We start from the raw sequence: 15,997 nt of genomic DNA on the forward strand, positions 1-15,997 counted from the left end.
CTTGCTGAGCCATCTCCACACCACCTTCCCTAATTAGGATTGCCAGATTTATCCAATAAAAATACAGAGTTCTGAGTTAAAATTGAACTTCAGATAAACAGCTTTTTTAATGCAATGTTTGTAACATACTTATGCTACATATATATTTATATACACAGTCATTGTTTATCTGATTTTTTGAAATTCAGTTTTAACTGGGCATCTCGTATTGTGTCTGGCAAACCTGTCCCTGATCCACCCTCAGGGAGGAGGAGCTGATAGCCCTCCATGTTCACATTTCTAGACATTTAATGGGGCTTTACAAACTAGAAAGGACGTGGGGTTAAAATCACAAGCTTGACCATCCTGCTTTGTTTATGAGCTTCTGAGGTTTTTCTACCTTTTTAGCTTGTTGGTCGTCTGTGCTAATGACCCTCCATGTGGCCCTGCAGACCCCCTGTCCCTGCTTTTCCACCCTGCTATGTTCCCCTAGGAGCCTGGCTGTATGGACCACAGCACAAAGTTCCCTTTGCCCTCTGACTTGTGATTGGGTTTGCCCAGTGGGAGCCACCAGCAGAAGAGGAAAGTACAAGAATTTATCCTCCAGGCCTCTCCCTGCTGAGCCCTGAGTAGGCTGTGGCCTCACATCCCCACCCAAGCACAAGGGCTTTCAGAGGTGATGGGGAGAAGACTCTCCTCCAGGCAGTTTCTACAGATCCTGGTCCTTCTCCCCTTCATCTTCAAGGAGAGACTTTCCCAAGGTTGCCAGGCCCCAGGGCTTCATCAGCTTTCCCGATTTCCCGTAACTGCCCTAACTTTGTAAATATTCCCTTCATTAGGTCTCTCTCTCTCTCTCTTTTTAAGATTTTATTTATTTATTCATGAGACACACAGAGAGAGACACACACGCAGGCAGAGAGAGAAACAGGCTCCCTGCAGGGAGCCTGATGCAGGACTGGATCCCGGGACCCTGGGATCACGACCTGAGCCAAAGGCAGATGCTCAACCACTGAGCCACCCATGAACCGCACCCCCCCCCCATTAGGTCTCTTTAATTGGCCCCTTCTGAACACGCTCTTGTTCCCTACCAGGACACTGATTATAAAAGGCAAAACTGAAATCTGGGGGATACAGAAATTCTTCACTTGTACCTTAATCCTAAATCTCAGGCTAAAACTAGGTTTGCAGAAAGTTTTGCTTTGAGGGTTTTAACAGCAATAATTAAGAGGTTCCTTGCTTCCCTTTTCTGGATCAGCTAGCTAAAAATCAGTGAATGCCACTCAGTAGGCTCTTACAGTCACCTCTTATTATATATAATTAGCACCCTAAATATCTGTATTTATAATATTGCAATGGTTGTGTAACAGTTTGGGGGTGGGGGTCAGTGTATTCAGATGCCACCAACACTCCTCTCCCTCTGTGAAGAGAAGAACGTGTACCCAACAGAGATTCGCATGTAGACCGCAGTGACACGTGGTAAATCTTGAGTCTTTGTTTCTCACCTGGGACCTGAGATCTGACCCCTGTGCTCGCCGTGTTAGTTCCCAGAAATCAGAACACCCTAAAATTTGGTTGGGAAATCAGATGTTGTCAGAATACTCAGGATTCGACACGATTACAAGTTAAATGAAAAACAAAAACGAAAAAAAGAGTGGGAAAAAAAAAAAAGAAGAAAAAAAACCATCCCAACTTACCCGTGGCTGATTTCTTGCTTTTTCCCAGCTATTTTTAAATTATCAAATCACCATAGTATCTATGGCATTCTGCAGATTGCAGGGCTTGTGAGTCATATCCTTATTTACAGGAATGATGGGGAAAGTCAGCATGTTCAGTATTTACTCCATTTTTGAGAAGTGAGCAGACAATTAAGAAGCTGGGGGAGGGGGGCAGGTGGTGGCAGGGACAACCTATTTCACACATACTTTTACCGTGTCCTGCTATCTCTTTATCTTTCCCTTTCCAAGACTCAGATCTGAGAGAACAGCCACTGCCCAGACATGTTCACTGACAGACAGAATTGGTTGAGAGCAGCTGATTGTAAATGCAAATTCTTCCTCTCATTCAGCAGTTGAAAAACTTGGTTCCTCCTTTATGCACACTGGCTTGGTCCTTCTGCTCAGGATTCTTGTCCTGAACACCTCAGTCCAAAAGCCACCAATAAAAAGTTTTTAAAAGCTAAACTCCGTAGGGAACAACTCTTGTTTCCTGGCTTGTGTGACTCAGGCCATCACCTCGCCATCATTATCATGTTATCTACACTCGCAAAAGCCACCCACACACAAGGACTGAATAGGAAGGAACATTTTAAGGTTTCAGAGAGCAAAACCAAACAGAGATGCTTTTAACACTGTAACTTAAAACCCTTTTTATGAGGCATTTCTCTTTTAGGGAACATTTGCTGATAACCATGAGAAATAGCATATTCCCGGTTAATTGAACATAGACAGTTAGAACTGGAAAGGTATTCAAAGAATCCAAAGGTCCATGCTATCAGCTTCATGGTTATTTAATCTTGGCCCATGAGCATTTCGAGACTCCGTGTTCACATGTGATACGACTTCGCGCTCAGCTCTGATTATTCTCGTTCTTTAAAATAACAAGATGGGTGAAAACTACTGTCTTAGAAATTCTACTTGCTTAAGAATATTCTCTTGCCAGTTCTAGGTTTGGCAACTTTGAAACATGAGATAAACATATTAAAACAGGTGGATGAAATATTCATCAAAAAAGAAATATTCATTAAAAAGCAGGATTATTAGTGTCACCCAATTAAATTTATTAGTGGTGACTGTGGAGGTCGACTCAGTTTGTCTTTTCTTTTGCCAGGCCACATGATCCTACTAAAGGTTTGTTATTCTCGAAGGAGAAAAATATTCGTTAAAATGACCCATCAAAAAAAAAAAAAGATAAAAATAAAATAATTCATCAAGTAAAATGTGTGTAATAATCCCATATAACTAACCCTATCATCAGTCTATTGAGCCAGTTAGCTAAATATATACAATATAAATAACCCTATATGGCACTCTCAGCAACTTAAAGTGAGGTGACATAAAAAAGAAAACACTTAAAACATGTCACACTAGAAGATAATGTGTTCATGTGGTACCCCCTGTGCTTAAAATTCAATGGTTCCCTGTTGCTTTTGGGATTAAGGCCAAAATGCTTCATGTGATCTTCAAGTTTCTGCCTTATTCTACAGCCTCATCTCATATCACACTCTTTGTACATCTTCATGCTTAGCCACATCGGTCTTCCTTCAAGTCTTTGAACATGCCACAGGGCCTTTGCACATGTTTTCATTCTGTCTAGATGCCTTCCTCCACCTGCCTTCTTTGCCTCTTTAGCTCTTACCCATCCTCCAGATCTAAGCTCAATAGTCACCCCCTTAAGGAAACCATCTCAGACTCCCTATCTCTTGGATTCTCTTTCTTATGTATATTCATAAACTATGTTTCTTTTCTGCTTGGCACTTACCTCATTTATATGGTATTTGTTATCTATTGCTGCATAACAAATCACCTTGAGATTTAGTGGCTTAAAACAACAAACCTTTATTATCTCTTGATTCCTGCTAATTAGGAAACAGGAACAACATGGTTGGGTGGTTCTGGCTCAGTTTCATGATGTTGCATCAGGATGTTGGCCAGGGGGCGCCTGAGTGGCTCAGTCGGTTAAGCATCCGATTCTTGATTGCGGCTCAGATCATGATCTCAGGGTTGTGAGACGGAGCCCCTCATCAGGGTCCACATTGAGAGGCTGCTTAAGATTCTCTCTCTCCCTCTGTCTCTGCCCCTCCCCACCTCCCTCTCTTAAAAAAAAGAAAAAAGAAAAGAAAAGAAAAAAAGATGATGTCAGCCAGGCTGCTGCCATATAAGGTCTTGCCTGGTGCTGGAGGGTCTGCTTCCAAGTTCACTGGTGTGGCCTCAGTTCCTTACCATGCGGGGCTCTCCATGGCCTGCTTGGGTCTCCAGAACATGGCAGCCAGCTCACCCCCAGCAGGTGATCCAAGAGAACGGATGAAACGGAAGCTCCTATGTCTTTTATGACCTAATCTTAGAAGTCACATACTGCCACTCCTCTGTTCTGTTTGTTAGAAACGAGTCTTTAAGTGTAGCCCACCCTAAAGGGCAGAGAAATTAGACTCTCTCTTTGGAAGGGATTTTTGGATGTGTTTTAAGACTTAACCCAACACTACATTTGTGTAAATGTTTACCTGCCTTCCTGGACTAAGAGTGCCTTGAGAATAAGACCCATGTTTCTATTGTTTGCTGCCGTGTCCCTGGCATCTTCCAGAATGCCTAGCAAAGAACAAGCATGCAGGAAATAGCAAAAAGGATGAATGAAGTGATAAATGAACAAAATTTGTATTTCCATCCCAGTGCTAGAGAACTTGGGACAAACCATGTAACATTAGCCACTGGTTTTGGAGAAGGGGAATGATTCTTTACCTCTCAGGTTGTTATAAGAATTAAACAATACAGCCTACGTAAAGCACCTAACATCACCCGGCACAAAAGGGGGCTCATTAAATGTTACCTCTCATTTTCTTTGCCTCCACTACAAATGCAATCCCTCCCAAGCGACATGGGGTCTACTTCTCATGCCCCTCCATCCCTCCTAGCCTGTCACTCCGGTTCAATTGCTACCTCTCTCCTTCTGGCTCACTCCTTTCTACTGCCCTCCTGACAATCCCTCGTGCCTCTGGTCCCTGTCTCGTGTGATCCATTCCATGCACGGCAACCATAGGAATTATCTTCAAGCCCTGCCCTGATCATTCCCTCCTCATTTCAAAACATTTTTTGTCCGAACTCCCCCAACAACCAGAGCCCAGTGGAACTTGCCAACTTAATTTTTCACTCTCCCCCCGTATATGTTGTACAGGAAGACTATTTACTGCCCCCACATGTGTGGCCCTCAGGCTGTGTTTCCCAACCACTGTCCTTCTGCTCATGCCATTCTTTCTTTCTCTGAGCTCCTACTGTAAACTCCATTTATCTTATTGCATTTATGTTTATCCATATCTTCCAAGAACTAGAATGTGTAGGCTATTTCTGTTACTAAATTGGAAGCATCTCGAAGGCTGGGACTATGTCACTCATTCTTATAGCCTCTACTATTGTTCCTCTGACCTGCACTAAGAAAGTATATGATAAACTCTGTTGAATTGAATTTGAATTCTAGATGCCTTTTATTTCCTTATTTGTGCTGACTTAATGATACATCCAAGCCCAGGTACCAGAACAAGATAGAGCAACATGCTCTGCCCATACCAATGATTAGAAATTTGACTTCTAGCCACATATAATCACATTCTTTTCATGTCTACATAAACTAAATGACCCACAAATAGCAAATCTTTAGTAGAGCAATTGCAGGATATAATATGGGTTACATTTTCCTTTAATTCTGGCTTTAATGCAAGTATCTTCACCTTCATATTAATAGGACCTCTGTGCTCATTTTTAATGCTCTGTAACATTTTCATTATTGCTAATAGCAAGAATACCATAAATATATTTGAAGGTAGAAAATTCTTAAATGATTCTGTGTTATCTAAGTAATATGCAGTGGTAAGTAAGATTGGGGGAAATTTGTCAAATGAATGAAAAGAAGAGACTGGCAAGGTAAGACATTTTGCCTTTAGATTTCCGTGATAATGCTTCAAAAGTAGATGATGTTTTCATATTTTCAATGAATAAAGAGCCTACTTAAACCACACACACCTAGGAAAATTCTTGCTCTTGAGTCATGAAGAGATACCTTTTGGAAACACATAGTAAAATTGCAGGCTGAGACTGGCATAGACATGAAAACTATTCAGTGTCTCCTCAATATATTACCAATGGTGTTCAAACATTTTGACCCGGCAAAATGATTTTCATTCTGGTAGAGCAAAGATATTTTGGAACTATATTTCCCTGCCCACCCCCCTCTATATCTAAGGGGCCATGACTGCTTGAGCTCTGTAAACACATGTAACCCTCTTCAGACGAGCGGTGATCAAAAACTAATTCTTGTATATAAACATTGGTCATGTACTCTTCATCCTCCCCATCCATTAACCCTGGGTTGATAGAAATTTAGTGGACAATCTCTCCTTTATATTAGTATTTATAAGCCTTCAATTACTAAAGAAGAAGGTTCCACCAGAATAATAGGGACTTTCATCTTTGGTCAAATGTTAAAAGCAGCTTCAGGGCGAAGAGGCACATGTAACATTAAAACTTTGAGATCTATCAAAAAGCTTTATTTTACAAATGAGGAAACTGAGGGCCAGGAGATTTAAGGACCTCATGGACTCTGCACCACATGGCAAGGAACTTGTGACCCTGCAACATGCTTCCACTTGGCATTTTCCCACCTGCCCAGTGACTAGTCTAGTCCTGGGTGTACCAAACTTGTCACCATTGGCACATTGGGCCAGACAATTCTTTGTAGTTGGGTGTGTTCTGTGCATTGCAGGATGTCTAGCAGACCTCTAGTCTCTAACGACTGGTCTATCCAAAGCCATCTTACTGTTTTAATCAACTCTTCTATGTTTCCTGGGAAAATACCTTAAGCCACTAATGCATCATATTGAGCATTAGAACTCTAGATAATTTACGTGAGAAACCACAGTCTTTCAAGAAAAGGGACTTCACTGCTTATTTCACACTCACAGATCAATACAATAAGAACACAGATACAATACAATAAGAACACAGTCTGACTCAGGTTAGCCAATCCCAATTAATTTTAGCATAAGAGAAGTTCAAAAAGGGACAAAACACACACTGACGGTTTTGATTCATGTTTAATGAAAAAGAAGTTACATGAATAGAAATGGACATAAAACAAAGAGATCAATTTGGGGAAATATGGTGATAGGTAGAACAAGGGAAAAAAATCATCTCATTCCTGAATTTATTCATATATTCCTATTAATTATTACCTATCCAAAATATCTCCTTAAGTCCAAAACAGAGTCATAGTTAATAGTCTTACTGATGTTTTCACGGGAACTCACCAAAGTAATGTCCAAACAATACTTTTGCATTCCCCCCATGCCCCCAGAACACACACAAGCAAAGGCAGAGATGTTTACTGGCTGGTAACGTGGCGTGAAAAAAAAAAAATGCAGCCTTATCAGCTTTTTATTACAACAGCAAGTCAGCACTGGCAGATGTGCTTTTGGCACAAACATGCTTTCTGCTAATATTTTCATGAGAAAGCTTTTATGATATGCAACCATTTATTCTTAGTACAATCCATCGTTGAGGGATTAAACCTAACTCTGGTGAACATAAATATGTGCTCAGACATTTCTGACTTCAGGTTCGGGCACAGTTGAAATATTCAAGATGTGAAATTTAAAAATACACAGATAGGAAACTGCAGTGAGCATCTTACTAGTTTGTTTCATGGCTCAATTCTGTTCGTGATTCTCAGCCGAGTCAGCCAGGACTCTATTTTTATCATTTTCTACCCTGATGTACAGTCTGAGCGCATCTTCCTAAAGAAGAAAAAAATATCTTTGGAAATGAATCATGATCTCTGAAAACATATATTGGCAATAGGTTTGCTTTCATCATCTTATTTAGAATAAAATATGCCCTCTCTCAAACTCGATCTGGCAAGCGTCAAATTCATGATAGACATTTGTCACGTGGGTAATTTTTATTACAATAAAGAAACAATAAAGTTTTACACACTATCCCTTTCAAATAAAAATCTTTGGCCAGCACACAGCAGTCACCGACCTTTGATGCTCACATTGAATCGTTTAAAGTTAGGACGAGCCCTGTCTCTTCTGATACTGTATTCTAAGTTTTTCCAGCTGTTCTACACATTGGGACTGAGCCAACTTCAACGTCCGGTTCTCCTCCATCAGAGCCTCGAATTCCCGGGCCAGCTGAGCAGCATCCACCTTCTCCCTTTCTGCTTGATCCAGCTTGGCAATGAGCTCCTTTCTGAAGATCCAGGGGGCAGGTGAGGGGGAAAAGCACACAATTTAAACAAATAAAAGGATGCAGTAACAGCATAGTGAAAACAGAAGGTTTCATTCTGCTTTTCCGGATTTCACTATCTCTACTTGCTTCCGACGACTTACTTTTAGCTTTTCCAAGCTTCACAGGTTTTAGCCACTAGGATTTATTCTAATATCTCAACCAGACACGTCCAAAATACTAACTATAGACCGAAAGAGTTCAGTGAGTCCTCCGCAAAAAAAAAAAAAAAAAAAAAAAGTAATTTTTTTAGTATATTTTTTTGTTGGAGTTTGATTTGCCAACCTATAGTATGATACCCAGTGCTCATCCCATCAAGTGCCCCACTCAGTGCCCATCACCCAGTCACCCCATCCCCCTGTCCACCTCCCCTTCCACTATCCCTTGTTCGTTTCCCAGAGTTAGGAGTCTCTCATGCTTTGTCACCCTCTCTGATTTTTTCCCACTCATTTTCTCTCCTTTCCCCTATTGCCCATGGTGGCCAAACAGTGGGAGGAGCTTCAGTGTCCATCGAAAGATGAATGAATAAAGAAGATGTGGTCTATGTATACAATGGAATATTCCTCAGCCATTAGAAATGACGAATACCCATTTGCTTCGACATGGATGGAACTGGAGGGTATTATGCTGAGTGAAGTAAATCAATCGGAGAAGGACAATCATTATATGGCTTCACTCATATGGGGAATATTAAAAAGGTGATTTTTTTAAGAGCATAACAAATTGTAAAAGTTACAATTAGTTCAGGGGCAATAAAACCCAGAAAGTCAGCTTATAATTTAAGGTGTGATCTATTACCCTATGTGTAGGACTATAGTTTGTCCCTTACCTTGGCTTTGCCTTCCAAATTCAGTTCCTATCTTCCTTTATTTTCTACTCAGAGCTTAACAAATCTTTATTAGGCTTCTTTGAACTAAAGAATCCAACTCCTTCCAGCAAATATTACTTTCCATGGGCCTTCTCTGCTGTTTATATATATCTTGCAGCCCTATTTAACAAAAGCAATATATCTACATTTTATGCTAGCCTGACTCTAGAATTTAGGAAGTAGGCTAAGGTTATTGGAGGGAACTTGTAGTAATACGGTCTCAAACAAATTCAGGTCTCAGTAACTACATATAAATAATTCATTGAAATAAATACATATAACAAGGAGGTCAAGATTCCCAGCCCATATTTAGATTTACTAAACATGACCACCCAAAGCAGGTCCACTCCCTTCACATGGAGCAGTTAATCCTAAACTAGATCTAACCAAATTCTCTGTATATATGCATGTATCACATTTCATTCTCTGTAGGCAAAAGCACAAGGAACTTGGAAGAATGCTTTAACCAAGTGATCAACCTTGACATCACCAGTAAGGAGATAAATAGATATCGCCAGCACCAAGGACACATCCTTTTTCTGGTATTCCTGCCAAAAATGCATACACTAGACAACCTCAAATTGAGGGAAAGTCTACAAAATTGCTAGCCTGTACTTTTCAAATTGCTAGCCTGAACTGTTCCATATTTAACGAAACTAAAGAAAAATGACAACTAAGTGCAATGTGCAATTCTGGACCAGAAAAAATTTGCTGTGAAGGACATTGTTTAGAAATTGATGCTATTTAAACGTGGATTGTGAAACAATAGTACTGCATCAATGCTAAAATTCTTAATTTGTAATTACTGTATTGTGGTTAAATGAGAGAATGTCCTTCTTGGAAAATACTGAAGTACTAAGGTATTTAGAGCAATGGGGCATGATTAGAGGATAGAGAGATAGAGAAAGAGAGGTAGAAAGACAATAAATAGAGAGATACCTCATCTCACTGAGGGAGGGAGAGAGAACCCCAGTACCATGCAGTGATGAAGGAGGGATGAAAAAGCACAAGTAGGAAAGCTTTCAATAATTACTGAATCCAGGAAAGAATATATGGGAGTTCTTTATACCATTTTTGCAACTTTTCTGTAAGTTTGAAACTATAAAAATCAAAAGTTACCCCAGGAAAAGGACAAAACACAAATGAGAACTCAAGTTCTAGCATATTCTTCCTTCACCCAACGGACTGCCTTGTGCACCTACTTTGATGACCACTGAGCAAAACCAGTCATTGGAAAGAAAGTGCCCAAAAGGGACAAAGGGAAGATAAGCTGGAACACCAATACACATAAACACAAGGTACTTTGGGGATCTTATTGATCTTTGAATCTTCCATGGTACTTAGAATATAAAGGCTCCCATTAAATACTTGCTGAATGAATAATTAAAGAGTAAGATACCTCAGAGACAAATCACATGTATTTTAAAGATGAGGAACTAGGAATGCAAAATGCCTAATTGAGAAAGTCACCCACTAATAACCTATTCTTCTGATTAAATGTTTATGGCTCTTTGCCTCTAAGCATAGTTTAAGCAATAAATGTCAATAATTAAGTATTAGTAAAGTTCCTTATGTGACTGTCTTAAAGAAATTGATTAGTAAAACTTAATAGAAATGAAAAAGAGATGTCTCTAAATCCCCCACCCATCAGATCATCTATTCTTATTCTTTTTTTTTTTTTTTCCTTTCAAGTGAACTGTGTCACACAAATAATTCACATGGAATTAGAGTTTTGCTTTCAAATCATGGTCTGGGAATTGGCAGTACTGGATATAACAATAGCAATTGTCCTGGTTCCATATCTGACCTCATTTTAAACTCCTAGGGAAATCTGTTATCAGTTTTGACTGGTAGAAAAGATAAACCACAGAATCATAGATTTTACAACTAAAAGTAATGGTCATGACTGTCTAGTCCAGTTTTCTTGTGTTGGAGAAAATCAAGAATAATTTCTTCCTTACTGGAATCACAAGTACTTAACTCAATAAGTTTCTTAATTAGTCTGATGATTCTGATAAGCAATTATACATATATTCAATGAATACTGTCAAAATGCATGTTGTCTCCTGTCCAAGACCTACTTATATAAATGCATTTATGTCCACCCATTAGCAATTCATAATTAAACCTGCCAAATCAAGCTTTGGAGACAATCTTATAAATAGATGATCTGAGGAAAAATCAATATCTATAATTGGCTAAAATGTGGTCCTGCCTTTGGTTTCGTGTTTATCATTTCTATCATGGCCTTCAGTGTAATTTGATAAGGGGTAGAAGACCATCATTATAGGAATCCTATTTCTAAAATCAAGAGCCTACAATGTAGTTTCCAACATGATCTACTTCAACAGTGAAAAGGCCATAACCTTGGGTCCATCGCAGACCACCTGCCATCCCCATCCTAAGCCATATGCCTTGAAAATTTTTTATTCACCACAACAAATTGGGGAAGGGAAAGTCTAAGTTAAAGAGAACTTTGAAACTCTGTGGAAACTAATTCCAAGATTAAGGAGGTTGGGACATGAATTCATCATTAGGACAAATATTTCTGTTTCTGGAGAAACCACTACCATGGTTCTTGGGACTTTCAAAGTTGACTAAGACTTTTATTTGGAAAAGATAAAATCCTAGATGGTTTGGCCATAATGAGCTAGCGAATTTGGAATAATAATGTAATAAAATATTATCTTCATCATGGGGATAGTTTTATTTAAATTGTGATTCAGACTGCACTATCAGTGGTTCTTAAAAGATGTGTGTTCTAGTACAAGCATTGATACACAGGAGAGAAGAAGCAGATGTCTCAGGATGGCAAAAAGGATGTGAAAGTCTACCTTCATTTCACATGGGTGGGGGAACAATCAATGGTATTGAAATGCAATTGCAAAGCAGTCTAGACTGTGGTAATTGAAGCCCTACAAATGAATAATGAATAAGGAATAAATGTATTATATCATTTGGGAGCCAAAGGGCAACACTTCTTGCAGGAAGAAGTGAGATTTGCTCTAGAGTTTCTCTTGGCACAATTGATCTTTTGAGCCAGATGACTCTGCTATTGGAGGCTGCCCTATGCACTGGCATCGTAGGTTTAGCAACATCCTTGACCTCGATTCACTAAACGCCAGTAGCATCTTCCCCTACTCCATCATTACAACCAAAAATGTCTCCAGATATTGCCAGTAACTGGGGGTTAGGGACTGAGGAATTGGCCCAGTTAAGAACCGCTACTCCAAAGGAAATGGAGATTTTCATATAGATCACCCCACAAAGGGTTAATCCTGTAATAGAAATAGATGAAAGGCAAAATGTTTCCTCTTTCTGTTTCCCTAAAGATTGGAGTCTCTTTCCTCAGTAAGGGAGACCTACTTAAAGGACTCTCATTGAGAGTGGAAAATATGGTTTTTAATATGTCCCTTTTAATATGGTTCCAGGAAGAGGTTAGATGGAGCGATACTGAGGAATGAGATCCCAGTTAGAAGACTGAACAGCAGGTAATTAGGTGACATAAAAGGCCCAAATCATTATGACTGGGGCATGAATGGAAAGTATAATCTCAAAGCCTGAAGAAGTTTGGAACGTTGGGATTTCACACAAAGCTAAATCCTAAAATGGAAATATTTCCTCAGCTATATCTCTGGAGCAAAGTAAAGAGCCAAGACAGTTCTTTGGTTCTTCCATTCATCCACTCAAGTCTTTCTTGAAATCCAATTGCAAACCAGGCACTTTCCTTGATTCCTGCTAGCTAAGTTGGTCTCAGGAAGCATATCTCTACTGTTGGAAAATGAATGCAAGTCCTATACCCTACACAGAGGCATCTTACCCATATCAGGATGTCTTAGGGAGGAGGATAGGCCTCCCTCCCCATATTACTGCCTACGCTGCAAACACTTATGGAGATGTATCTCCTCCATTTGTTATTGCTTTATGTCAAATTTGCTAATTTCTGGGGGCTGTGTAAATTTTTTTTAAATGCTTGGAATATAAAAGTGCAGTTTGGTTTTCAGTGTTTTCTAGCTGTGATACCATTTTTCAAGGAAAATCTCACCCTGATGTGAAGCAAATAAAACCAACCAATTAGGACTTTTTCTGATTGGCCTTCAGACAGTCCCCTGCCTGACATCCCCTCCATCCCCAATCTTTGAAAGGTTCCCCAGAACACAGCTTAAAAATCTCTGCCATCAGGATTGTCCTAAAGAAATAAATATTTCTGGTTAAACCTACAAAGCTATTGTTATTGGAAAATCCAGAACAAATTAAATGCCACTATTGAAAACAAATCAGAATAGGGCTATTTTTAGACTATGCTGTTACAAATTAATATGCTCCCTTTCCCCCATCCTAATATTTCACCTCAATGAGTTATTGCTCCTTCAATCATCATTTTATGTATTTTTAAAAGATCCGAAGATAAGGGTGCCTGGGTGGCTCAGTCAGTTAAGCGTCAGACTCTTGGTTTCAGCTCAGGTCATGATCTCAGGGTCCTAGGATCAAGCCCTTCATTGGGCTCCCCACTAAGCAGGTAGTCTGCTTCTTTCCCTCTCCCTCTGCATCACTCTCCCCCTCTCCTCAGGTGTTCTTTCTCTCTGAAATAGATAAATAAATATTTTGAAAAAAAAAAAAAAGATCTGAAGATATAGGTCTGACACTTTTGTGTTATCCCCATATGAAAATCCTTTTCGAATGTTTTGCCTGAACCTACAAAAATTATATAACATCTTCTCAATTCCATAATCAAAAGAGAAATAACCCAACTAAAAAATGGGCAAAGAATCCGAATGTCTCCGAGAAGACATAAAAATGCCAAATGCCAATGTGAGAAGATGTTCAACATTTTCAGCTGTCAGGGAAGTATCAATCAAAACCACAGTAAGACATTTGCATGACTATAACCAAAAAAACATAATAAGAGCTGGCAAAGACATGGAGAAATCAGAACATTTATACATTTCTAGTGGAACTATAAAATGGTGCAGCCATTTCAGAAACAGTCTGGCAGTTCCTCCAAAGGTTACACATTGAGTTATCACCTGATCCAGCAGTTCTGCTCTCAGGTACATACCCAAGAGAATGGAAAATATACGTCCACGCCAAAACTTGCATTCAAATGTTCATAACAGCCCAAAGGACAAACAACCCAAATGTCCATCAACTGATGAATGGATAAATAAAATATAGACTATCCATACAATGGGATATTATTCAGCCATGAAAAAGGAATGAAGTATTGACACACACTACAATGTGGATGAACCTTAAAAACATCGTGCCAAGTGACAGAAGCCAGTCACAGAAGGCCACATACTCTATGATTCCATTTATACGACATATCCAGAATAGGTAAATCCATAAACAGAGGGTACATGAGTGGGGGCCAGTGGCTGGTGCGGAGAGGGGGGAAGGGGCTCTAGGTTTGGTTCCTGGGTGATAAAAATGCTCTAAAACTGTGATGATGTTGGCACAACTCTGTGAACATGCCAAAAACCAGAGTTATTTTTTTCATTATGTAACATTTTTCATCCTGCCTTTTCTAAGAGTTTATCTTTCTTCCTGACATTCTAAGTCAATCTTCTAAACACCAGAGCATCTGGCACAATGTTTCACATATGCAGAAGATAAATGGTTCCCCCTTTGAACAAGATAAAATACCCAATCTGGAGCAAAGCAACTTTTACTAATTGTAAATCTAATTGTAGATCTAATTATAGCTTAATCGTATATTTTAACTTGCTGTCAAAATATTGGCGATAAATTTCAGAAGTCATAAAATATCTGCCTCTCACTTTTTCCCATTACATCCATAAAATACTGTTATATTTTGAAAGGTTACAGTATTTATTGAGAAAAGTATGTACACATTTCATCTTATTATATATGCAATTCTATAAAAATATTGGTTCACATTCAAAAGGCCTAGAAAGAGGCAGAAATAATGGTAGGAATTTTGAAGGATGTCAGAATTCTTGGTAAGTTTTTAAAGCTTTCAATAAAATTGTCATTTTTTTTCAACTGAGAAGAAAAAAAAATCCAATAAAAGTAAGAACAAGCTTTTCATACATCAAATAAGCCAGAAGTGATTCTTTAAATTAAATTCACTGCACGCTGAGTTTATAGTCCCAGAAAATGTCTGACTCTCTTTATCTATCTAATAGACATGATTTAAAATAATAGTTATAATCAACTCTTCTCTCTCCTCTGCAAAGTCTCCCAAACTTGATCCAGGGTGACCCCCTCTGGAGATGAGAGAGAAGTTCAGCTTAACTTGTGCCCACATGACTCTACTAAAGAACTCTTTTAAAACGTCTGAGTTAGCATCTCTCTTTGGGTCTAGCTTACACTAGCCAATCAGAGATAAAGTAATTGCCCATACTTTATGAAATGATGGGAAAGAAATTCTTTTCCAATTAATCAAAAAACAGAAAACTAATGACTTGGGTCAGATCCATTTGACCTAATTTATCTTGCTTGAACACAAAGAATGTTCAGGAAAATATCTGTTATGTAATGAATTCCCACTTCAGGAAAATGTTAATGAAAACGATGATCATCAATCACCCCTGGAGGACTAGTATCACTTATTTGTAAATATAAGATATACCATACTTCCTATTTTTGCAATTTATCTTAGCAATTCCTTATTGCTGATATACACTCTATTTTAAATATGGACCTACAAATTACAAATGACACATCTGTTACATTGTATACACAGAGGGTATTACCATGTTTTGTAAACCAGTCATTCGAAATCACCCTCACTTATGTTTGACCCTATGCACATGTCCCTATTCAGTGATAGGGACACAAAGAGATGTTAAAAGGTGTCCACATTTGTAGGGAATTATGCATAGTCAGAAAGTCAGGACATAAACAGATAACTATTGATAACAGCAGCCAACAAATGTGCCAAAAGAATCATTCCAGGAGCCCCTGGGTGGCTCAGTCAGTTAAGCTTCTGGCTTTTGATTTTGGCTCAGGTCATGATCTCAGGATCATGAGATCCAGCCCCACTGCAGGTTCTGTGCTCAGCTCAGAGTCGACCAGAGATTCTCTCCCTCCTGCTCCCTCTGCCCCATCCTTGATCACTCACTCATGCTCTCTCTCTCTCTCTCTCTCTCTCTCAAATATATAAATAAATCTTAAAAAAAAAAAAAAAAGAATCATT

At 39.1% G+C, this 15,997-nt stretch overlaps 1 protein-coding gene across 2 annotated transcripts in view; it reads right to left on the bottom strand.

Moving 5' to 3' along the window:
- Window positions 1–6,756: 6,756 nt before the first annotated feature.
- Window positions 6,757–15,997, bottom strand: part of MAP3K7CL (MAP3K7 C-terminal like) — a 36,255-nt gene continuing 27,014 nt past the window's right edge. For both annotated transcript variants that reach the window (XM_025985437.2, XM_025985438.2), the window contains one exon: window positions 6,757–7,931. In XM_025985437.2, the coding sequence (XP_025841222.1) occupies window positions 7,751–7,931 (181 nt within the window). In that variant the 3' untranslated portion in view covers window positions 6,757–7,750. The remainder of the gene's footprint in view (window positions 7,932–15,997) is intronic.

This window comes from Vulpes vulpes, chromosome 15, assembly GCF_048418805.1.
Source record: "Vulpes vulpes isolate BD-2025 chromosome 15, VulVul3, whole genome shotgun sequence".
Lineage (NCBI taxonomy): Eukaryota > Metazoa > Chordata > Mammalia > Carnivora > Canidae > Vulpes > Vulpes vulpes.